At 41.7% G+C, this 18,822-nt stretch overlaps 1 protein-coding gene across 1 annotated transcript in view; it reads right to left on the reverse strand.

Annotated features, from left to right (window-relative positions):
• scube3 (signal peptide, CUB domain, EGF-like 3) overlaps window positions 1–13,219 on the reverse strand; it is a 68,528-nt gene extending 55,309 nt beyond the window's left edge. Inside the window, exon 1 of the mRNA XM_041052836.1 lies at window positions 12,883–13,219. Within this exon, the coding sequence (XP_040908770.1) occupies window positions 12,883–12,982 (100 nt within the window). The 5' untranslated portion in view covers window positions 12,983–13,219. The remainder of the gene's footprint in view (window positions 1–12,882) is intronic.
• Between the last annotated feature and the right edge of the window lie 5,603 nt (window positions 13,220–18,822).

An 18,822-nucleotide genomic window follows, 5' to 3' on the forward strand; every position in this document is an offset into this window, starting at 1 on the left:
TGCAATACAACTGCATCTTTGTGCAACTATTACCAACACCTTTTACCTTCTGTAGCATGACACTGTTATAGCAATGAAGATAACACTTCACTAACAATGTACATCAACACATTGAAAAATAACTTAACAGCCAGTGCAAACTGTTCGCCTGCAGTTAGAATTATGAACCAAGATCCAGAAATTAACTAGGACACAAAGAGACAAAAAAATGAACACTGCTGTCAAATGAAGACATCCACATTCCCATCACCTTTGGCGTAATCTCAACAAAATGAAATAAACAGAAATTAAGAAATCCTGGCCCACAAGCTACAATATTTCATGTCTGTCAAAGCATTGTTTAAAAAAATCCACCCATAAAAGTTGCTGGGAGCATTCCAGAGGACACACGGACAACAAAAGCTGAACGCACTGGTCTTGTTGGAAAACCAAAATGCCTTTGCCATGGAAATAAACATGTCAGAATCAATACATCCTTCAGTTCAGTTCAGAGGACACTTCTCTGAAAGCTTGAGAAAAAAAAACACGCAGAGTTTTCAGTAATGCTGCCCTGGTAACTGACTCATGCCCAAGATGAAAAGATTGTGTTTTTCATTGAGAGTTTCTTTAATTCTTTTGTGCTGAGGAATCACAGTTGTTGGGAACAAGTTAAGGCAGCAGAGGATGAAGCCAGCGCTTCCAGACAAAGATGAATAAACAAAGTTTCCTCCAGGGAATGTGTCATTTTGAATGTTGCTGCCGCTGTAGCTCTCCTCTGGTTCATGCACTTGAGCATGTTAAAGCCACAAACAGCTTGAGTCTGTGTTTAAACCCACTGACATTCTCGGAATATTGAATTCAATGATTTTGTTGGACGAAACCAAGTCGAAGCATGTTTTCTCTCTCCTAAAACCAATTTACTTCCTGCTCTGCTGTATGCTCAATAAAACTTCAAATTTTGCAGTGTATCAAACCCTCAATCCCTCAATGAATTGCTGCATGTTCTCGACTCTGCAAAGCAAACTTTTCATTTTGGAGGGTGGAGGTGGAAGAGGGACGCCGGCCTAAGCGGGCATATAAATGGGATTTATTATAATTGTATTAAATTTGCTGGATAAAACATCCTTATACCCTCAGAGGTGGTATTAGGAAAGTTACTCTGAAAAGCCATTAGTCCATTTATTGCAAAGCAGTCCCCACATGTAAGTCAGAGCTGCCGGCTAAGGGCTGCTGGCCGTGGAGGTGAGACCTTGTCAGAGGTGCTTTCCTCCTTGATTTATTGGAAGGCCCTGGGATAAGCAGTGTATTTAGCTGGGCCAGCTCAAGGGGGTGTTAGCAGGAATAAGATTCAGAGGGGAGAGCGTGAGTGTGTGGGAGAATTGTAGGGCTGAAGGTGTGTAGTTCAAACATAGGGTAATGTTTACTTTGAGTGTTGAGACCCTCGCTGTTTGCTTTGCCCCCAAGCCCCCCCCCCTCCAACCCATCACCTTTCCTTCAGATACAGAAATAGACTGAGTGGAGCTGGGACACCCATAGGTGTAGCTTTCCTTGCACTGCCTGCAGGCAGCTTCAAAATAATAGTCAAAAATATGGACTAAGTGATGCATTCAGTCAGTGAGAGCAATAAAATATTCAGCTGTGTTTCCCTGACAGAATGACTGGGTGAAACATTTGAACATTTGCGGCTACGCATTAGGGACAAAACATTCTTTCTTGACAAAGGCATTTTCAGAAGAAATCCTTCATTTTCATGAGCCCCTTGCAGCAGAGGAGGAAGGGCGCTGGGTTCAGTTCCATAAAAAGGTGTTCTTGGGATCACAGTGTTTGTCATACTGTGTGTAATTACAAAGGAACAAGTATTGTAATTATTCATCTTAGAACCACACTTACACTATACTTAGGGTTGTGGTTGAGCAGGATGGGGTTAAGGTCAGGATAATTACTTTACGTACAGAGCAGTACAGAGTTTAAATGGCTTTGATGTATGAATGCAAAGAGTAACATCTCTTTTGACTATTTGTTGTAAATGATCCATATGATGTTCAACTCAAACAACTTCCTTTTGTTGTAAAACAAAGCAACATGTCTGGACTGTGTTAATGTGACTGTATTAATCTGAGATTGTTGCAACGATGGCTGCAATTATTGCAATGGGTGTAATGCTCTCTCGTGTGTTTCTGTAAACTACAGTACAAATAATGTGTTATCCACACACCTAAAGATCTCCGCCAGATCTTTTTCTCAAAAAGTTCAACTGCCCAGTTAAAAATTCTTAAAATTACATTTACTCCATCTCCCTCATGGAAAAGTCCAGAATCTGTGAACTTGCATTGCAGATATCAATGATTTCAAAAGTTCAGCACTGGAGACATGAAATGTCTCCAACTTCACTGAGAAGCCGCTTCTCAGTTTTTGTGCACTGGAGGCTTCAAGTTTCCATGTCACACTTGTTTACGTTGCATATTGAACCACAATCCACACTTGTAACATCACAGAATCGGACTCGTATGTACACATTGCAAAGACTTCAGGTGAGCACGGAGGAACTTTCCCCCTTTGGCAGGTGAATGTTAAAACAGCTTTCTAGTGTTGAACTTTGCACATCTACATCATTCTGCACAGTGAAGCTCAAACAGCCAAGAGAAGCAACAATAAGCAAAACACAGTTTTGAGTGGAAGGGGAAATTAGCACATTTATACCAGTAACGTACATACATACAGTCATAATGCTTGAATCAAAATCAAAACTGAAAGCATGTGTCTACATATAACACAGCACGTCAAAAAAAAAAAAAGCTTACTAAACATGTATACATCCAGTGCTGCTTATAATACACACTAAAGTAACATGATGTGAATCTTCCCTTTAATCTGGGGGCCTGAGAGGAAGTGAGGACGAGGTTGTGGAGAGGACAGGAACCATGGCTGGTTGTCGCAACATTATCACAGCACACTGTGAAAATGTCGTGGATTTTCAAGTTGTGCAGGGCATGAGACTAGCCAACCTCCCCAAAAAAAAGTGGTTTTGATGAAATGCAGACGTCAACATTAACACAAAATTTAGCATCTCACCCCCCCTCTTGCCCAGATCCCCCCTCAGCTAATGAAGGGACACACTGTTGGCCGTCCAGCAAGGCTCTAAAAAGTTGTGAATAAAAATATCAACTGCTTCCATTCGGGATATTTACACTCATCCTTCACACACTCTAAATGTTTAGGAATCATGACCACTGACTGATCCTGTGCTTTCAAAAACTGTGATCACAACTTCAAAACCCCGGGACCCTCCCTGCTTATGTCCACCAACCATCAAGCCTCAGATTAATCGAGGCGACGGGAAAATGAACAGGAACATGCAAGCTGAGCTTCAGGATTGCAATGTTATGTTAACATGCCGAAATACATTAACTCTGTGAGATCTCTGACTTCACCTTGTTTATACTAACCCATGCTTTTCTTTTTATCATTTACGTCTACTCATTGTCTATTTTATGTCTATTAGTTGTACCAAACAATGACAGTAACGATTGAACTTTATGTTGTCATATCCGCCAATTTTACACATAAAGTTCAGTTTACTTGTCACAAGAATTACTACTGCTACATCCTGGAGGGAGAGTTTATGAATAGACTGTCCTCCTCTAAAAAACAAAAAAACAGAACACCCTGTACGTCATCTGTGCAAGCAGCTTATTATGACCAATAGTTGCCACACTCGTGTCTATTCAACCAAATTTTAGATTTTGTCTCACACACAGTCACTAAACTAGTTTCCCCTCTGAGGAAGAATAAAGGTATCTATTTATTATATACATTTATAATTGTATGAAATTCATTTATTTTATTATTTTATTTTACCTTTTTAAATGCCAGTCAATCAAAAGTGGAAATTATGGAAGCAAACAGTGAGACTGTACTTTGTTTTGTAATGCTTCCAAGATTTTTCTCATCTTCGTCAGTCCAAAATAATAATGCAATCCTTTAATTTTTAATTCTACAACTGTCTGCTTCTGTACTACACAAACACTTATATATAATGGATGCGTATGTGAGATGTCCTTATTATAACAGCTCGACTAACTTGTGCCAACACATGCAAGATCTTTGTATCTACTTCTTCAATCTGTTAACGCCTTCACGAGCTTTTGACTGTGTGCGTGCTTCCCAGCGACACAGACAGCAACAGTGATGAGCCTGGAGACTGCAGAGTAAAGAGCAAGCGGATTCACCTTGCGTCATTTATAAAACATCTCCAGAGGTAGCTCAGGCTCAAGCTCTGTGAATAAATAATGGCCATTCTCTGTGATTTTGATCGCAGACCAAGCATCTGGTGCTGTGCCTTTCCTTTAGCATGTGTGGCCTTAATAGACTATGACTCACAGACCTCCGGACCACCTCCAGAAGGAAAACACTTATTACAGTAATTAAGTGAATCATAGAGTAATACTAAGAGAGTACAGAGAGAGGCTGACATGACACACTCTTAAGTGTCAGAGGTCTAATACATGCCACACTGAATAATTGAACATAACTTGTAACCATTTCCCATTAGGACCGAAGTGACAAGAAATTCATTTGTACCTTTCAAGGGAGTTTTCACCCCTCTTGGCATATGTCCTTCACTGTTAATGACTTCTTGGCCTCATGCAGCATATTTTATATGCGGGAAGGGTGGCACTTAGACCAGCTGTATACCTTATATTTATACAACCAGAGCTAACTGACATGACACTCTCCCCTCTGCACACAGCAATTACATTCATTGGTGGTTGCTTTAGCCAGATACAGTACCAACTATAAAGATGGCAACGTAGCAATTACAGCACAAGTGTGATATTTTTAGATGTTTCCTGTCAAACTGAGGTATAAAGTGAATGGTTCTCTGTGTACGCTGGGAAGCAGGCATTAACTACTAAAGCTCAAAAATGTGAAGTTCAGTGGGCTGGAACTGACTGGATATAGGCTTCATTTGAATGCTGAAAGACAGCACAATTCCTTCATGCAAACATTTCACTTTAACAGACGTATTAAGTGTTTAATGGCCTCTCAATCATTCCTTGTACTGTATTTCAACCAGAAATACAGTAAGGGGACACCATGGCAGAAAATACCAAATCTGGAAAGTTTAACCTTCACACAAGGAGACAAAAATGCAAGGCTTAATATGGGGCAATTGATTTTCCACAGTAAACACAAAATTATCCAGTTCGAAACTGCCAGGTGACCTCTGCTCAGCCAAAAGATTTGCAAATAGCATAATAGCAGGCAATATGAGATGGATCGACAAGATGGATCAACTGTTGAATGTAGGGCTGCAGCTGTTTATTCTTTACATTATGAGTAGTGTATCTATTATTTTTTTCAATTAAAATAAAAAAATGCAATTATAACTGTGCAAAACCTAAACACTGTCAATTAAAATCATATGTGACAAAGACAGGCATCAAATCCTCACATTTTAAAAGGTGGAACCACTAAAAGCTTAGCCACTTGAAAAATACAATTAAACTGTTGTTGTTTCAGCTAAGCCATTATGATTATTGTGATTATGATTGTTATTGTCATGATTATTACAACAATAAAGGCTATGCAGTGAGACTGACTCATTTTTCAAACTGTCTGCTTACCTGCTGCATATTTCCCCCCAAAACTTAGTTGGTGGTATCATCACCTGAATTATAGGCTAAATTCAAATTGTACCCTGCAGTTGGTTAGTGCAGCACCTCGTCATGTCTGGCAAATCTAAATAGGCTTATATAAGTATAAAAATATAATTGCATAGAATTCCATTCAGGATAAAGCAATATGAAACAATGCGGTGCGAGTTAATTTATTCAAATGTATAACAAATAGTTTTTCACCTTGCCACCCTGTAAAGCTGCAATGATTAGTTGATGATCCAAGGGTCAATCAACAAAATTAATTGGCAGCTATTTGGACGATCACTTCGATTTGTCATTTTGTTCTAGCGACTCAAATTGTAAGATTTCCCTTAGTTAATTTTCTTAGTCTTCTGTGAGAGTAGACTTAATATCATTGGGTTTGGGGCTGTTGGTCGAACAAAACGTGACATTTTACGATAGGGGCTTTGGGAACCGATGGGCATTTTTTGCTATTTGCTGACATTTTATAGAAAATAAGAAAATAATCGGTAGAGCAATCAATAATGAAAATAATTGTTAGTTGCAGCCCATAAATGCCTGTATGATGGATAGTGGTAATGATTTAAAACAAAAGAGCCATGAACAACCAGTACTTGCCGTTAATCAGCGCTATAAGCTATTACAGTCTGCAGTAAATATATATATGGAGTTCACCAGAGGTGATTAAACACTGCGGAGGGTCATATGGTTTTTCCCATGCCTCTGTCCATTGAGGAAGTCTCAAATTCATCAGTGAAGTCATCCCTCTTTCTACCCAGAATGCATTGGCCAGAACCCACCACATAAATAACTTGCCTTTTTTTTCATCTGGATTCCTTCATGTATTGGGTTGGATTTTTCCATTACTAAGCAGAATAAGAGCATTTCCTTTCACTTCCAGCAGTCTCTAAAGCTGGCGCTCACCATCAGGAATGTAAACACACACAGTCTGTAAACAAGGCTCTCTCTGACCCCCAACCCCCCTCCGACAACGCTGACCACCGCAGACCAGCCTAATGATGTCCCTCGCTGACCCCCCCAAACTCTCAAAGAGAGACGCAGCCCCATTATTCAGCCAAGAGGTCACAGGAGGGAGCGGGGAAGAGGGCGAAAGAGGAGGAACGATGGTGTTGAGTCAGTCATGGGCCTAAGAAAGAACAGAAACTGAGATGCCAGTCCCACTGATATCTTGTCCTGAATCACACAATCCCCAATCAGCGAGTAATGGAAGAGAAAAACAAATGTGAGCTGTGTCATGGGGGGTTAGAGGATTAATGATCTAAGATCCACTGCAGAGGGCTTAGGGACCACACTGAGGTTCCTCAGTGAGCCATCAGCGCTTGTGAAGGGGGCTCTAGCGGCGAGTCTAAGACTGTGGGGTCAGAGTGCCGTCGACACTGACTCTATCCTCCCCCGAAACCAACAGGGATGTTGTCAGCACAGCGGCGCATCTGCACAGAGAACAAAGGCCACTGACAGGGTGAGAGTAAGAGGGAAGGAAGAGATTGGAGCAGGAGAGAGTTTTCTAATTTTAACCACAATGCCACAGTTGAGAGAAGCATCGCAGGCCTCATTTGGAACATATTGTTCAGATTAAAGCCTTGATAAATAAACAAGCTCCACACAAGCTCTGCACTCCTTTCTACTGAGTGTGAGGGTTCGAACGTTCCTTACCCCTGGACACTGGTGCGGCATACAAAGCAGTTGTCCTGGTGTTCTCGGGAAAGTTTAGGTGATTTAAATTACTTTTTTCCCATCCTCCACTGCACCTGAAATCTACAGCTTTGTCAGCCCTGCAACCATACTAAATGAGGTGACAAATAGTGGTCACAAGGGCCTCACTAGCTGCTGATAAAGTGATTTTCTGCTCGAGGAAGGGAGAAAAGCTACCATGACAGAGGGATCTCAACAGCTGATGGGGTCCCCTGGGGAGCAACAGGGAATCTGCAGTGTCCACAGGTTAAGGTTTTGTTTGGCTGTGACCTAACATTGGTGCTGCATTCAAAATCTGTACACCAGAGTAATGGTTCAAATTCAACATAATCATGCAGATAATGAAGGAAAAGCAGAAAGGATCCATGAGTTGGGGCACAGCTCCCGGCCAAAAAATAGTTCCACACCTAAACCACAACTTGTCACTTTTTCAGATTCAACCCACAAGATATGATGTGTTAATTACTGAGCTTTCAAGATGCTGGTTGGTGCTCCCGCCCCCCCTTGTGTTTAATCCTGATGCTAAGCTAAGCTAAACAGATGTTTGCTGTAGCTTCATATTTACCATACAGTCTTGAGGGTCCTACTGATCTTCTTAAATGGGTAAAATGCAGAGAGTAATTTCCCCAGGAGGGATCAATAAAGTAATTAAAATTAAGAAAAAAAATTAAATTAAAAATTATCTAACTCTCAGCAAAAAAGCAAATCAGTACACTTCCCAAAATGTCAAACTATTCCATTAAAATCTGGGTGCAGTTGAACCAATTTTAGTAGAAATTATCTGTTTCGGTCCATCTCTTCTTCCATAAGAGAACTGAAGTAAAGAGGTATGGAACAATAGCTCTGGTAACTGCTCGGGTCACCTGTTACTGAGTATATGCCAGAACTTCACAAATATTTTTTTTTCTAATGCCTAATATTGATAACCACGATTTTATGCCATAATATCCTAAAATGAAGTTTCATGCCAAGACACTGCTTTTTTCCCTGTGGAATTTTACTGTTGTCAGGATGTTAAAGCCTCTGAAATTGCATTTTTACAGGCAGCACGACGCCGAGAATAAACTTTAAAGGTGGTACCAGCACCTCTAAAACTCACCAGTAACTTAGTAACTCATTAGAACGTCTTTCTTTAATCTGTACAAGAAACTGAGTGTAAAAACGACACTTCAACGTGTCAGACTATGTCTTAGCTTTGAGCTGTTGCCAGGCAACCAGCGGAGACCCCAGGAAATTACTGGTTGGATTAATCAAACAATTATCTTAATTAGTGAGCTTTATAGGTTCTGGAAGACAGAGCCTGACAGAGCCAGGCTAGCTTTTTCCTCCTGTTTCTAGTCCGTGTGCTAAGCTAAGCTAACCAGCTGCTGGCTGTAGCCTTGCATTTAATAGACAGATTTTTAAAAAAAAGTGGTCTCAATCTCATCTAACTCTCCACCAGAGAGTGAATAAGTGTATTTCCCAACATGTTGAACTATTCCTTTACATGAATGCTGGAAACCTTTTATGTGATGCTCATAAATGTTTCATTTCCTAAATGGAAATGTGGCAGTAAAACTTTATCCTGTATCTTGTAACACAGTACATTGATAACTTCTTATTTTCTTAACAAAGAAAGACATTCTAAAAAAAAAAAAAAAAAGAAGCAGCTCCTTAAAAAAAATTACAAGGGAAAGTAAAAAGATTGTTAAAATGTTAATTATTTGGAAAGTGTACTCATTGAAATTCTTGTTTTGAAGACCTTCAGTGCTGAAGTCAGATTTTTTTAAAGAATCCTTGACACACTGTTGCAGAGAGGAAAATGTCTTGGTTATACATTCCAGCGGCCAGGATGAAAGTGAGCAACTGTCCAGAACGAAGGCCCACTGAATCGCCTTGGGTCACAGCTTGTGCCAGACAGTTTCAACTTTACATGTGCCTGTAAACATGTGGAGCTCAATCTGTATGTAGCTGCAGCCTGCCTGCCCTAAAACTGAACTGAAGTGTTTGTATAAAGCTGCAGCTTGGTCACACTGAAGCTACAGAATAAAAATAAAAAAAATACTAGGCACAATAAGCCAGAACTGTCCTGCTTTTAAAAGGATTCTCCAACTATAATGGGGCCTCATTATGTCTGCTAAGTGCAATCATTAATAACCAGTCTAAAATCACTCATCGCAGTCATCCACATTCACTTGTCCTCACAACACACCCACAGATCAAAGTCGTTTTTGTGATTCATACCGCATTGCTCTTGGACAGAATTGTTATCAAGTGTTTTCACCACTCAAGTAATGCCAAGATAATAATCTCTCTGCTCTCTCGGTTGCTCTGTAACAACATGTACAGCGGTACTGGAGCAGCACTTGTCAGGCAGATGCTTTCTGAGTGTGTCTGCTGAGTGGTAAAGTGAAGCTGGATTGATCCCCTCCACCCACTCATCAGTGAGTGACCGAGGGCTGCCCCGAGGCACGACCTGCCTCAGACACTCGGTACGTAACGAGAACACAACTATCTGACACTGCTGCAGAGAGGGAAAAGACAGACTGAGACGAGCTCGACTCTTATCACAGGAGGGTACTTTTGTTTAGGAAAAAAAGCATTTACAGGTTCAGAGCTCATCTGCTTAGACTGGGCTTACATAGTGAAATAGATAGAGTAGATAGGAAAAATTAAAGGGGGGCATGTCACTGTAGTCAATAAGAGATCCAACTCACAATATCCTTAACTTCTCAAAGTCACAGGGCATCCCAATGAGGACAGAAAAAAAGTCTTTTTTCCCGGCTGACCTGAATACATCTTCCATTTGCCGGCTGTTTAAAATTACTTTGACAAAAATTGTGCTCCGGTACCTTGGCAGACAAATGGGGACTTTTGCGTCTGCTTGTTTTAAGGCACATCCAGTCTCTGAGGGGATAAGTGTAGCAGCTCAACAAATACCACTGCAGGAACTTGTCAGGGCTCAGGGGCAATGCAGAAACCACACAGCCTGAGAAACAAGAATGAAGGTGATGAAAGTGGTGTCAAAATGTTAAAGCGAGATGACTGGCCATTTTCATAGAAGATAGTGCCATAGTCTCTGCCTGCCTGCCTGTCTTTTTTTTTGTTACCCTTCCTTCTTTCTGCTAAGCAGCAAACACTCGTAAGTTCAAGGCCAAAGGGATAGGCCGAAATTTATGTGGCTTCACATATAGTTTCAAAGAACTGTCCAAATTACCACAGGGACAGCCCATACACTCTCTCATTGACCCAATTATGCACACACATACACTGACACTTGCATGCTTACACAGACCTGCAGTTTTTCCATCAGCCTTCAATCAAGTAACAAAAGTGGGCTGGACAAGACCAGAGAAAGCACATTAGCTGATGGGGAGCTTTCTGACACAGTGGGTGTAATGCAGTCGTTGCTTATGGCTGACAGAGAAAAAACACAGCTACTTCATTAAGTGCAAAGGAAAGGAAGCGAGGACAAAGCAAACAAAGCAAGACTTGGGTGAAAAAGGAAAGGGGTGAGTGGGTGTTGGGGGTGGGTGGCAGGGGGGATTTCTTCTTCCCCTTCCATCTCGTTCACAGAGGAGACTCAGGCAGCATCTCTAGGTAAGCCTCCCCGTCACTTGGGCCTCATATTGCCAAGGCTGCTCGGTTCCCACAGTGTGCCCGGGCCTGGATCTGGCCTTGCTCCCCGCTCAGGCAGCCCTGTGTCTTTAGACCCCCAGGCCCCGGAGCAGAGGTTACACCAACACAGCCAGCCACAGCAGCATGTCAGCCCCACACCAACCGTTGCCTTGGTGCCGCTGCATTAGCGAAGAGCTCCTGACTCTGTGCGAGGGAAAGTGATTTGCCATGACGTCGATGGCTCCCCTCTTTCCTTTCCTTCTCTTTCCCTCGCTTGTTGCTGCTCGCTCACTAAGAAACCTCTTCTCTCACTGTCTGTCTCTGCACCCTTAATCTCTCCTGTTTCCCCAGTCTCATTTTTCCCGTCTTTGTCATTCTCTCCACCACATCCTCAAATCTTCCCTCCCTCATTCCACTGCTTTTTCACTTTTTTTTTTTTCCTTGAGTAATGACTGATGCCTGAAACACAGTGCCATGATTAGACTGACATTGATGAAAGACAAAGACTCTTGTCGGCAACATCTGCGTTGAATAAATATTGAGCTGACAAATTGCCCACTTTTTTCTAGTCATTGTTCATCTCTCTGTTTCTGCATTTTTCAAAATTGTTCCCAGCTTGCAGACTTGTCAGTGCCACAGAGTTGCCACCAACATCAAACACTATATTTATTTTCAGTTAGGAACAAAATATGCTCACAAATAACTTCATAGCCAAACACAGATAATATGTCACTGCAGAGCTGCTCGTCTCGCAGTGATGAACAGGAACCGGAGGAGAAGCCTATCAAGTGGCCGTCCACGGCGTTTCACTGTGTGACCAACAAACAGGTGCATGCCACTACAGAGCGACTCTCATACAGAAGCATTCCACACAACAAGGAAGTGTGTAATCGATGTTGTGGAAAATAAAGTGAGAAAAAAGTAGTTCTAATTGCAAAATGTAAATATTGAGTTTTCCCACAAGTGGGGGGCAGACCACCCAGGATGCAAAATAGTCACCCACCCCCTTTCTCTTTTGCCTTGTCGACCGCCCCAGAGATGTCTTTTTGTGTGTGCAAAACATCACCAACCACAATCAACACTCACACAGAAACCATGATGTGTCTTTGCATGCAAATACTTCTGGCAGCTCTGGCTTGGCATTTGTATTGTGGGAAAATTAAGTGATGAAAACCTGGGGGAGAAGTCTGAGTGGATCAGAAATTGAGTGTATAACACCACGTCTGTCTTGTTCCTGTAAGGTAAGGTACCAGATACCAGAGCTTTAATTCAGTCTGCCCTTGTCTGGGCTAAATAATTTCTCACAAGACAAGAGAGCAATAGGGCAGCCAGCTGGGCAGGACAGCACTGTAGCTGCAGTGTCCGACAGACAGAGACTCCTCCATGTGTGTGTTACAGGCCGGTGTCAAATACTTGTCTGGACTGTGACAAATACCTCCTGGTAGTCTCGCTACAATTACCTGCAGGATTAGCTATGAAACATAACTGTTCACACTGCTGATGCTGTTTGAAGATCAAAGACAACTGCTTTTTTTTTCCTAACAACAGAAAACTCACAGTGAAACTTAATTTAAGCCTCATTATGTTCCCTTTCTCCTCTGCCTCGGCAAGACCGCATAAATATAAGGAGCTGAGCACACTGACACAACAAAAAAGCAATTAAGTGATTGCAAAATTAGGCACTGAACCAAGAGAAGGTGTCTGCTTGAATTAAACTAAGAATAATTGAGTCACTAAAAACTTCACTTTTACCCTCCTGCTTATAACTTGCTTTAATACACACAAATTCAAGCTTTGTTTATTTAGACAACTGATCTCAGATTTTTTTTTAGAAGTGTCATCTTTTCAAACGCATCCAATAAATAATTAGGCACCCAGGAGTCTAGCAAAAAACAGTACAATCTCAGCCACAATGAGTAGAATAAAAAGCTATTTTAAGGTGAAAACTTACCTTGAGTGCCTTTACTTCCTGAAGCTGACTGTTGGACAAAGGCGACCAAGCAGAAACCTACAAATCCAAGGCTTGCGCGTATCAAAGCGTGCATATACATGTTAACTTTCACTGTAGTTGAACACTAGCACTTTCAAAGATCTACGATGCGCAAGAGCACATACAAGGGTGTGAGTGTGGTATAAAGGTCTCTTGTTATTCCCTCTGAGCACCCGCTGACAGGATACTGTGCGATCCCTTTTCCTCTTTACGCCTGCTTATTTGAGTTTCAAGTGATCCGGGTTGAGGATAGCCCGACAACGCGGAGCGGAGGAAGGCTTTTTTGTTATCATGTTTCGAGCCAGACCAATGTCAATTTAAGAAAGGGAGAGGGAGAGAGAGGGGGGGGGGGGGGGGGGGGGGGTAGAGAGAGAGAGAGAGAGAGAGAGAGAGAATAAAATAGAGGGAGAGATGGAGTGGAGCGGCGGGGTCTGAAGGGGGAGGAGAGAAGAAGAAGCGTCCGCGCTGCGCTCCGGACTCCTCTGCTGCTCCTTCTCTTCTCTGACTGGCTCTCACGGCTTCCTTTTTTTTGTTCTGCAGGAATCTACACACAGGTGCTGGCTGGACTGAAGGGGGTTAACACGTGCGCGGTGGGTCGGACTCGTTTCGTGCGGTCACCTGGCCGGTGCCACCTGCGCCAAAATGAAGAAGAAGAAGAAAGAAAAAAAAAACAAAGCACGAAAGTGGCCCGTCACGTCGGCGTGGTAAAAGCAATGGCTGAAAGGGGGACAAGAGGGCGGATGGATTTATAAATGACTCCGATGGGAAAAGTAATAGCCTCGAGATTGCATTTTGTTCTTACTCCAGCAAACTGTGCGAGAGCTCATCCAGCCCAACTAAGAAACCAATAACCGCATGTTTTCATGGGGTCACGGGTGAACTCTACTATATCTCTCAGATGGAAGATTAATGTTGTCAATAAAGCAAATTGTCAACAATAAATGTTGACTTTTTTAAAGAAAAAGTTAAATCAAGACCCAAACATTGCAGAAGTTTCGAGGGCATTTAATTTTTTGACAAAACTACTTAATTTGGGGGAAAAAAGATTAAAATAGTCTTTCACTAAGAGAAGTTAAAAGTTCGGCTGGCAGACAAAGAACTAAATCGCAGAACTCATTTGAAAATGGAAAATGAAAACCTACAGTTTTTACTTTATATCTCAACTGACTTCCCTGCACATAATCCCTATTCCAAGGTCAATTGAGGTCCCTAAGCAATTTCATATTCCTCTTATAACTGGAGCTGGCCCTGATTGAAGAACTGAGATCTAAGTGAACCTTTAACTTGTATAAAAAAAAAAAACATGCATAAAAAAAATAAAAAGCCCTGCTGATATTAAGTTATTATGTTGAATGAATAAACTACACCAGCTGTCCAAAACACAGTTCAAAATGAAACAGTTCCCCAGGTATGACAACTAACAATCAGTAATTGTTTACAGGAACACTGATGAAAGCTTTATATTATAATCATCTGGTATAGGAACCAAACACAAAAAAAACTTGGATGCAAATTCTATTTTGTGTCATCTGGTTCCAATACCATGACCAACACCACATTATCCACCAATCAGTATTGAGTATTGAATTTTTTCCCTGCAGGAGATTCTGAACAACTGCCACATTTCCTTCATTGATTTTTGCCCCTGGCTTTTAATAACTAAAGCCCTGCTTGGTGTCAGAAGTCAGTCATATCAATGAGACTCACTCAGGTGTTTTTGGAGCATGTTGTTAAAAAAAAAAAAAACCTTTCATGCCAATATTTCCTTAAACCACATGAAGATGAAACGGTATCAGCATGCTAAGAGATTAAAGACGCTTTTCACTCCGCACCATCAGCCATTCATGCAAATCAGTGATCACGAGGTACTGTATGCACACCATTACCCCTGAAGACCTGAAGAAGAATGAGGCTTGAGGAGTTACATGAATCAAAACAGACCTCTCCCACATTACCAGGAGCACAACCCCCTGAGCTACTGTGCCACATTTCGCCATCAATGACATTTGTTTTCAGGAAGCGTCCTGCAGAGGAATAGCATCTGTAGTCTCACACCTGCTACCTCCTCCTGCATTATCACCTAAATTAATCAGTTGTGTTGATGCATTTATGTTTCCATTTCAACGTACGGGCAGATTCTACACTATAATTATCACGCCTGCTCCTGTGTGTTTTTTTTTTTTTTTCTCAATCAAATATAATTAGAGCCCCACAATGAGGCTGATTGGAGATAACAACTCTACTTTCTTCAGATGATGCAGAGAATCTGAACCACACACAATCCGAACTGGCTGATGCCTCAGAGGGAGGAGAGAGAATTATTCTTCATTATCTTGGATCTGGATCAGAATTTTGTCATTACCCGTACTTCAAAGATAACATGTCAAACTGTAACTGCCTTAGATTCAAAGAGAGATACTTCATAATCTGTGTTATTTAATATGGTTTCCCATGCTACCCCATGTTTTGCCAGCAACTAGGGGCCTAAATAAATAAGAGAATCAGTGCAACAGAATAACCTTCCGAGAATCCCCCTTTCGTATCCACAGAGGAAGAAAAAACATTGTAAATCCACAGCACAAAGTCGAGCAGTTCAGTGTAATTAAAACAACATCCGTCAGGGATATGGAAATATCCCATGTCCCTGTGTCCAAATCTCTGGGTAATTGTGAGCACTTGTATAACCAAATGAGCTCAGAGTCACTCGGGGAGTTTGAGAAAGTCAGAACACGGCTGCCACAGAGCCTGAGTACAAGTCACACTGGAGGATCAGCACGCTTTTCATGGCAACACTTCATTAAAGACAAAGGGCTGTGCACGGGCATCACACTGTGCACCAAACCAAGCTATTTTTTCCACCAACAGACACACAAGGGAAGCCCGGGCTATGTTTAATTTATGATGCTTGTCATAAAAAGGACTTTGGTTACACACTGGGTAAAGAGGAGTGGGAGACTGTGAAAGGTGTCGAGAGAGCAGCAAGGATCTTTCATAAGTCAAACGAAACTGTATCATACCTCTTTTCACAGAGAGCAAGACAATTTTATGCTACATGTTCATCAGATTTGCTGCAGAGTAACTGACCACAACCTGCTGTGACTTGTTTTGCATTTTGAAGGCAGCATCAGTTTGTAAGTTTTTTTTTTTTTAAAGAGTTGAAACATAGCCCCATCTGGATCTCTGTTAAAAATGTATGATTGTCAGAGATAAACCACATTTAACAACTGCCACAAGAAGGCAAAAACATATTTTTAGACAGTTGTTTTAGACACGGTTGCCGCAGCCTACTTTTAATTATGACTACGAAAAATGGAAGTCAGACAATGACCCAGCAGCTGTTGCTATAAGATAAATGCAAGATGGATGCATGTTGGGAGGCATCAGTGAGAGCCACCACTGTACCACAATGCATGCTAATGAACTGAGGAGTTAGGAGTCCTGCAGAGTGCCTAATGTCCTCCTCCAGATGGTCATACACAGGGACACATCACCTCACTTCCTCATTTACTTTCTTCAAGTTCAGCACTTGTGCTCCCCAATTGTCTAAAAAGATTTCTGCGTGAAAATGCCAAGACTCACAGTTCAGAATCTTTTCCTCTTTCTTCCCTTCTTTCTCCTGTGTGTAGGGGCTTCATATGCGAGGTTAGCAACACCACCGCAGGCCCAGCAGGATCTCTTGGTACTCACCATGCCAGCACCACAGGGGAGCAGAGTGGCTTGCTGAGTTCCACACTTTAGTACAGGCATCCCAGCGAACACTGTGGGCTTGCCCCAGGAATGCCTCCTGACCACAGCCTCAGTCACTGGCACTAACAGGCAGCAAGAGAGGGAGAGGGAGAGTGAAAAAGGAAATAAAGTTATCAAGTTGGACAAAACAGGGGTATCAGACGCAGCCACTCTAACTTATTTAAAGACTTTTTCTTGCCTGTCAAAGATTGCTTTAGGAGCATCGTGTATGAACACAACTCCAGTGGCAAAAGCGCATTTAAGTTGTGTTGCATTTGAAACATCGCACCACTGGAAATGTCATATGAGATTAAAGTGCCTAATGAGTGTTATGACCACAGTATCCTCAGGCTCTGGGTTATGGGGGATTGTTTTCCTTGAGTCCCAGTCATATTACCCGAGTCTTTATACTGCAGCAGCAGGGAGGTAGACAACATACGGACAGGCTTGTTAGCTGCGTGAGTGAGCGTGCGGGTGCTGGAGGCGATACAGGCCTGTGCTCGTACTGTATCTGGTGTGTGTGTGTGTGTGTGTGTGTGTACACCTGTAATCAAGTGGTCCCATCGTGATCAAATGAGACAGAGAGGGAGACATTGTCCTGTTAAGATCCTAAGTTTAATCCTTACTGATGAGCCCATATCATTCAAAGTATCAATCATCATCATACAACAAAATTGTATAACAGTACCTGCACACACACACACGCCAGCACACACGCCCACACAGAGGAGAGAGATAATACCCGTACATTTTAAGTAAACTCTTTTGACGACACAGAACTGGGCCGGGCATGCTTAAACTCCAGCACACTCAGCAGTGGCTCTGTGCCACTTTGTCTCCACTAATCCTCTATGATCAAGCCATATCTGGAGAAAGGGACGAGGCTTTTGGCGGCCTCTTTCAGACAGACAGCATGAAAGTAGGTAAGTACAGAACAGGACCAGGACGGTGGGGAAGTCCCATGAGCTCACTGTCTAGCCTGATAGTGCAGCAGCTACGCCTACCTGCTCCAACTGCTAACTCCAGGGAGTGTCTGCAAGGAGCTTTGCGGCGGTTCAGTTCATATGTGTGTCATAAAATACCAAATATTACAAAACCTAAATTGTTTAGGGAGTGAACGTCCAAACTTCACATCGCATGTAGACCATGTCAGGCTCTCTAAGCTCAGCACAAGCAATGATTATGTTTAAGGGTCACAGTAATACTTTGATGAGTAAAACCTTCCGGCAAATCGCCCACATACAGTTCTTACATTCTTTGCTAATACTCTGACCTGAATCATTTCCTCTGGAAGGAACACGACAAAGTGATTTTGTTTGGAAAGATAAGAACCGCAGGTCAGGACCAAGCTGAGCTCTCAGAGTCACGTCGGTTCAGGCCTAGTCTGACCTCATAAGCAGTACAAAAAGAAAGAAAAGATAAATAAATAATTATTCTTTCCTGAGACAAAACGAGTAAAGGTCTGTAAAGAAAATCTGAAAGCAGCAGGTCCTGTTTCCTATACAAAAGCCAGTTTTACGACATTTCAGGGATCAACAGCTGAACCAAATTCATTTTAATTAGTGAACCAAATTTCATTATTGCGGAGGCAAACTCCCCAAATCTTTCCACATTTTGAATGACCGAGCTTCAAAAAGACTTGGAAAAGTCAGGCAAATAAAATGGAAACTGCGTTCAAGTCCCCAAATTGGATTCTTTTTTTGTTTAGCATTTTTGGCAGTAAAAGAATAGTTGAGGCAAAGTTATTTCCCTTTGGCTGAACTCAAATCAAAGTGACTTGATACTCTTTCCTAGCTTTTGTGTGGACGATAATAAAATTATTATATTGCTGTTTATTATAAATTAATGGATTTAAAACCTTACCAAATCTACAGCAAATGCAGTCTAATCCACATTTATGCCCTTGAAGAACAAATTTTCCTCATATGATTCATAAATGAGTGTGATAAAAGATAAAAGAGTTTCACAATGAACCATCTTTAAAAGATTAGAACTCATCAAGAAAATGTAAAGAGTATGCAAACAAAAGACATCTGTTAGTTATAACACTGACTCTGGCATGCAGAAAAAAAAATGTATCATGTACCACTTTCCACTATTTTTTGGATTCATGTGGATTTATGTTGTAATTTGCAGTAGTAGAAATGTTAAAATTAATCACTTTTCTCTGTGTAA

The sequence above is a fragment of the Toxotes jaculatrix genome, chromosome 2, assembly GCF_017976425.1.
Source record: "Toxotes jaculatrix isolate fToxJac2 chromosome 2, fToxJac2.pri, whole genome shotgun sequence".
Lineage (NCBI taxonomy): Eukaryota > Metazoa > Chordata > Actinopteri > Toxotidae > Toxotes > Toxotes jaculatrix.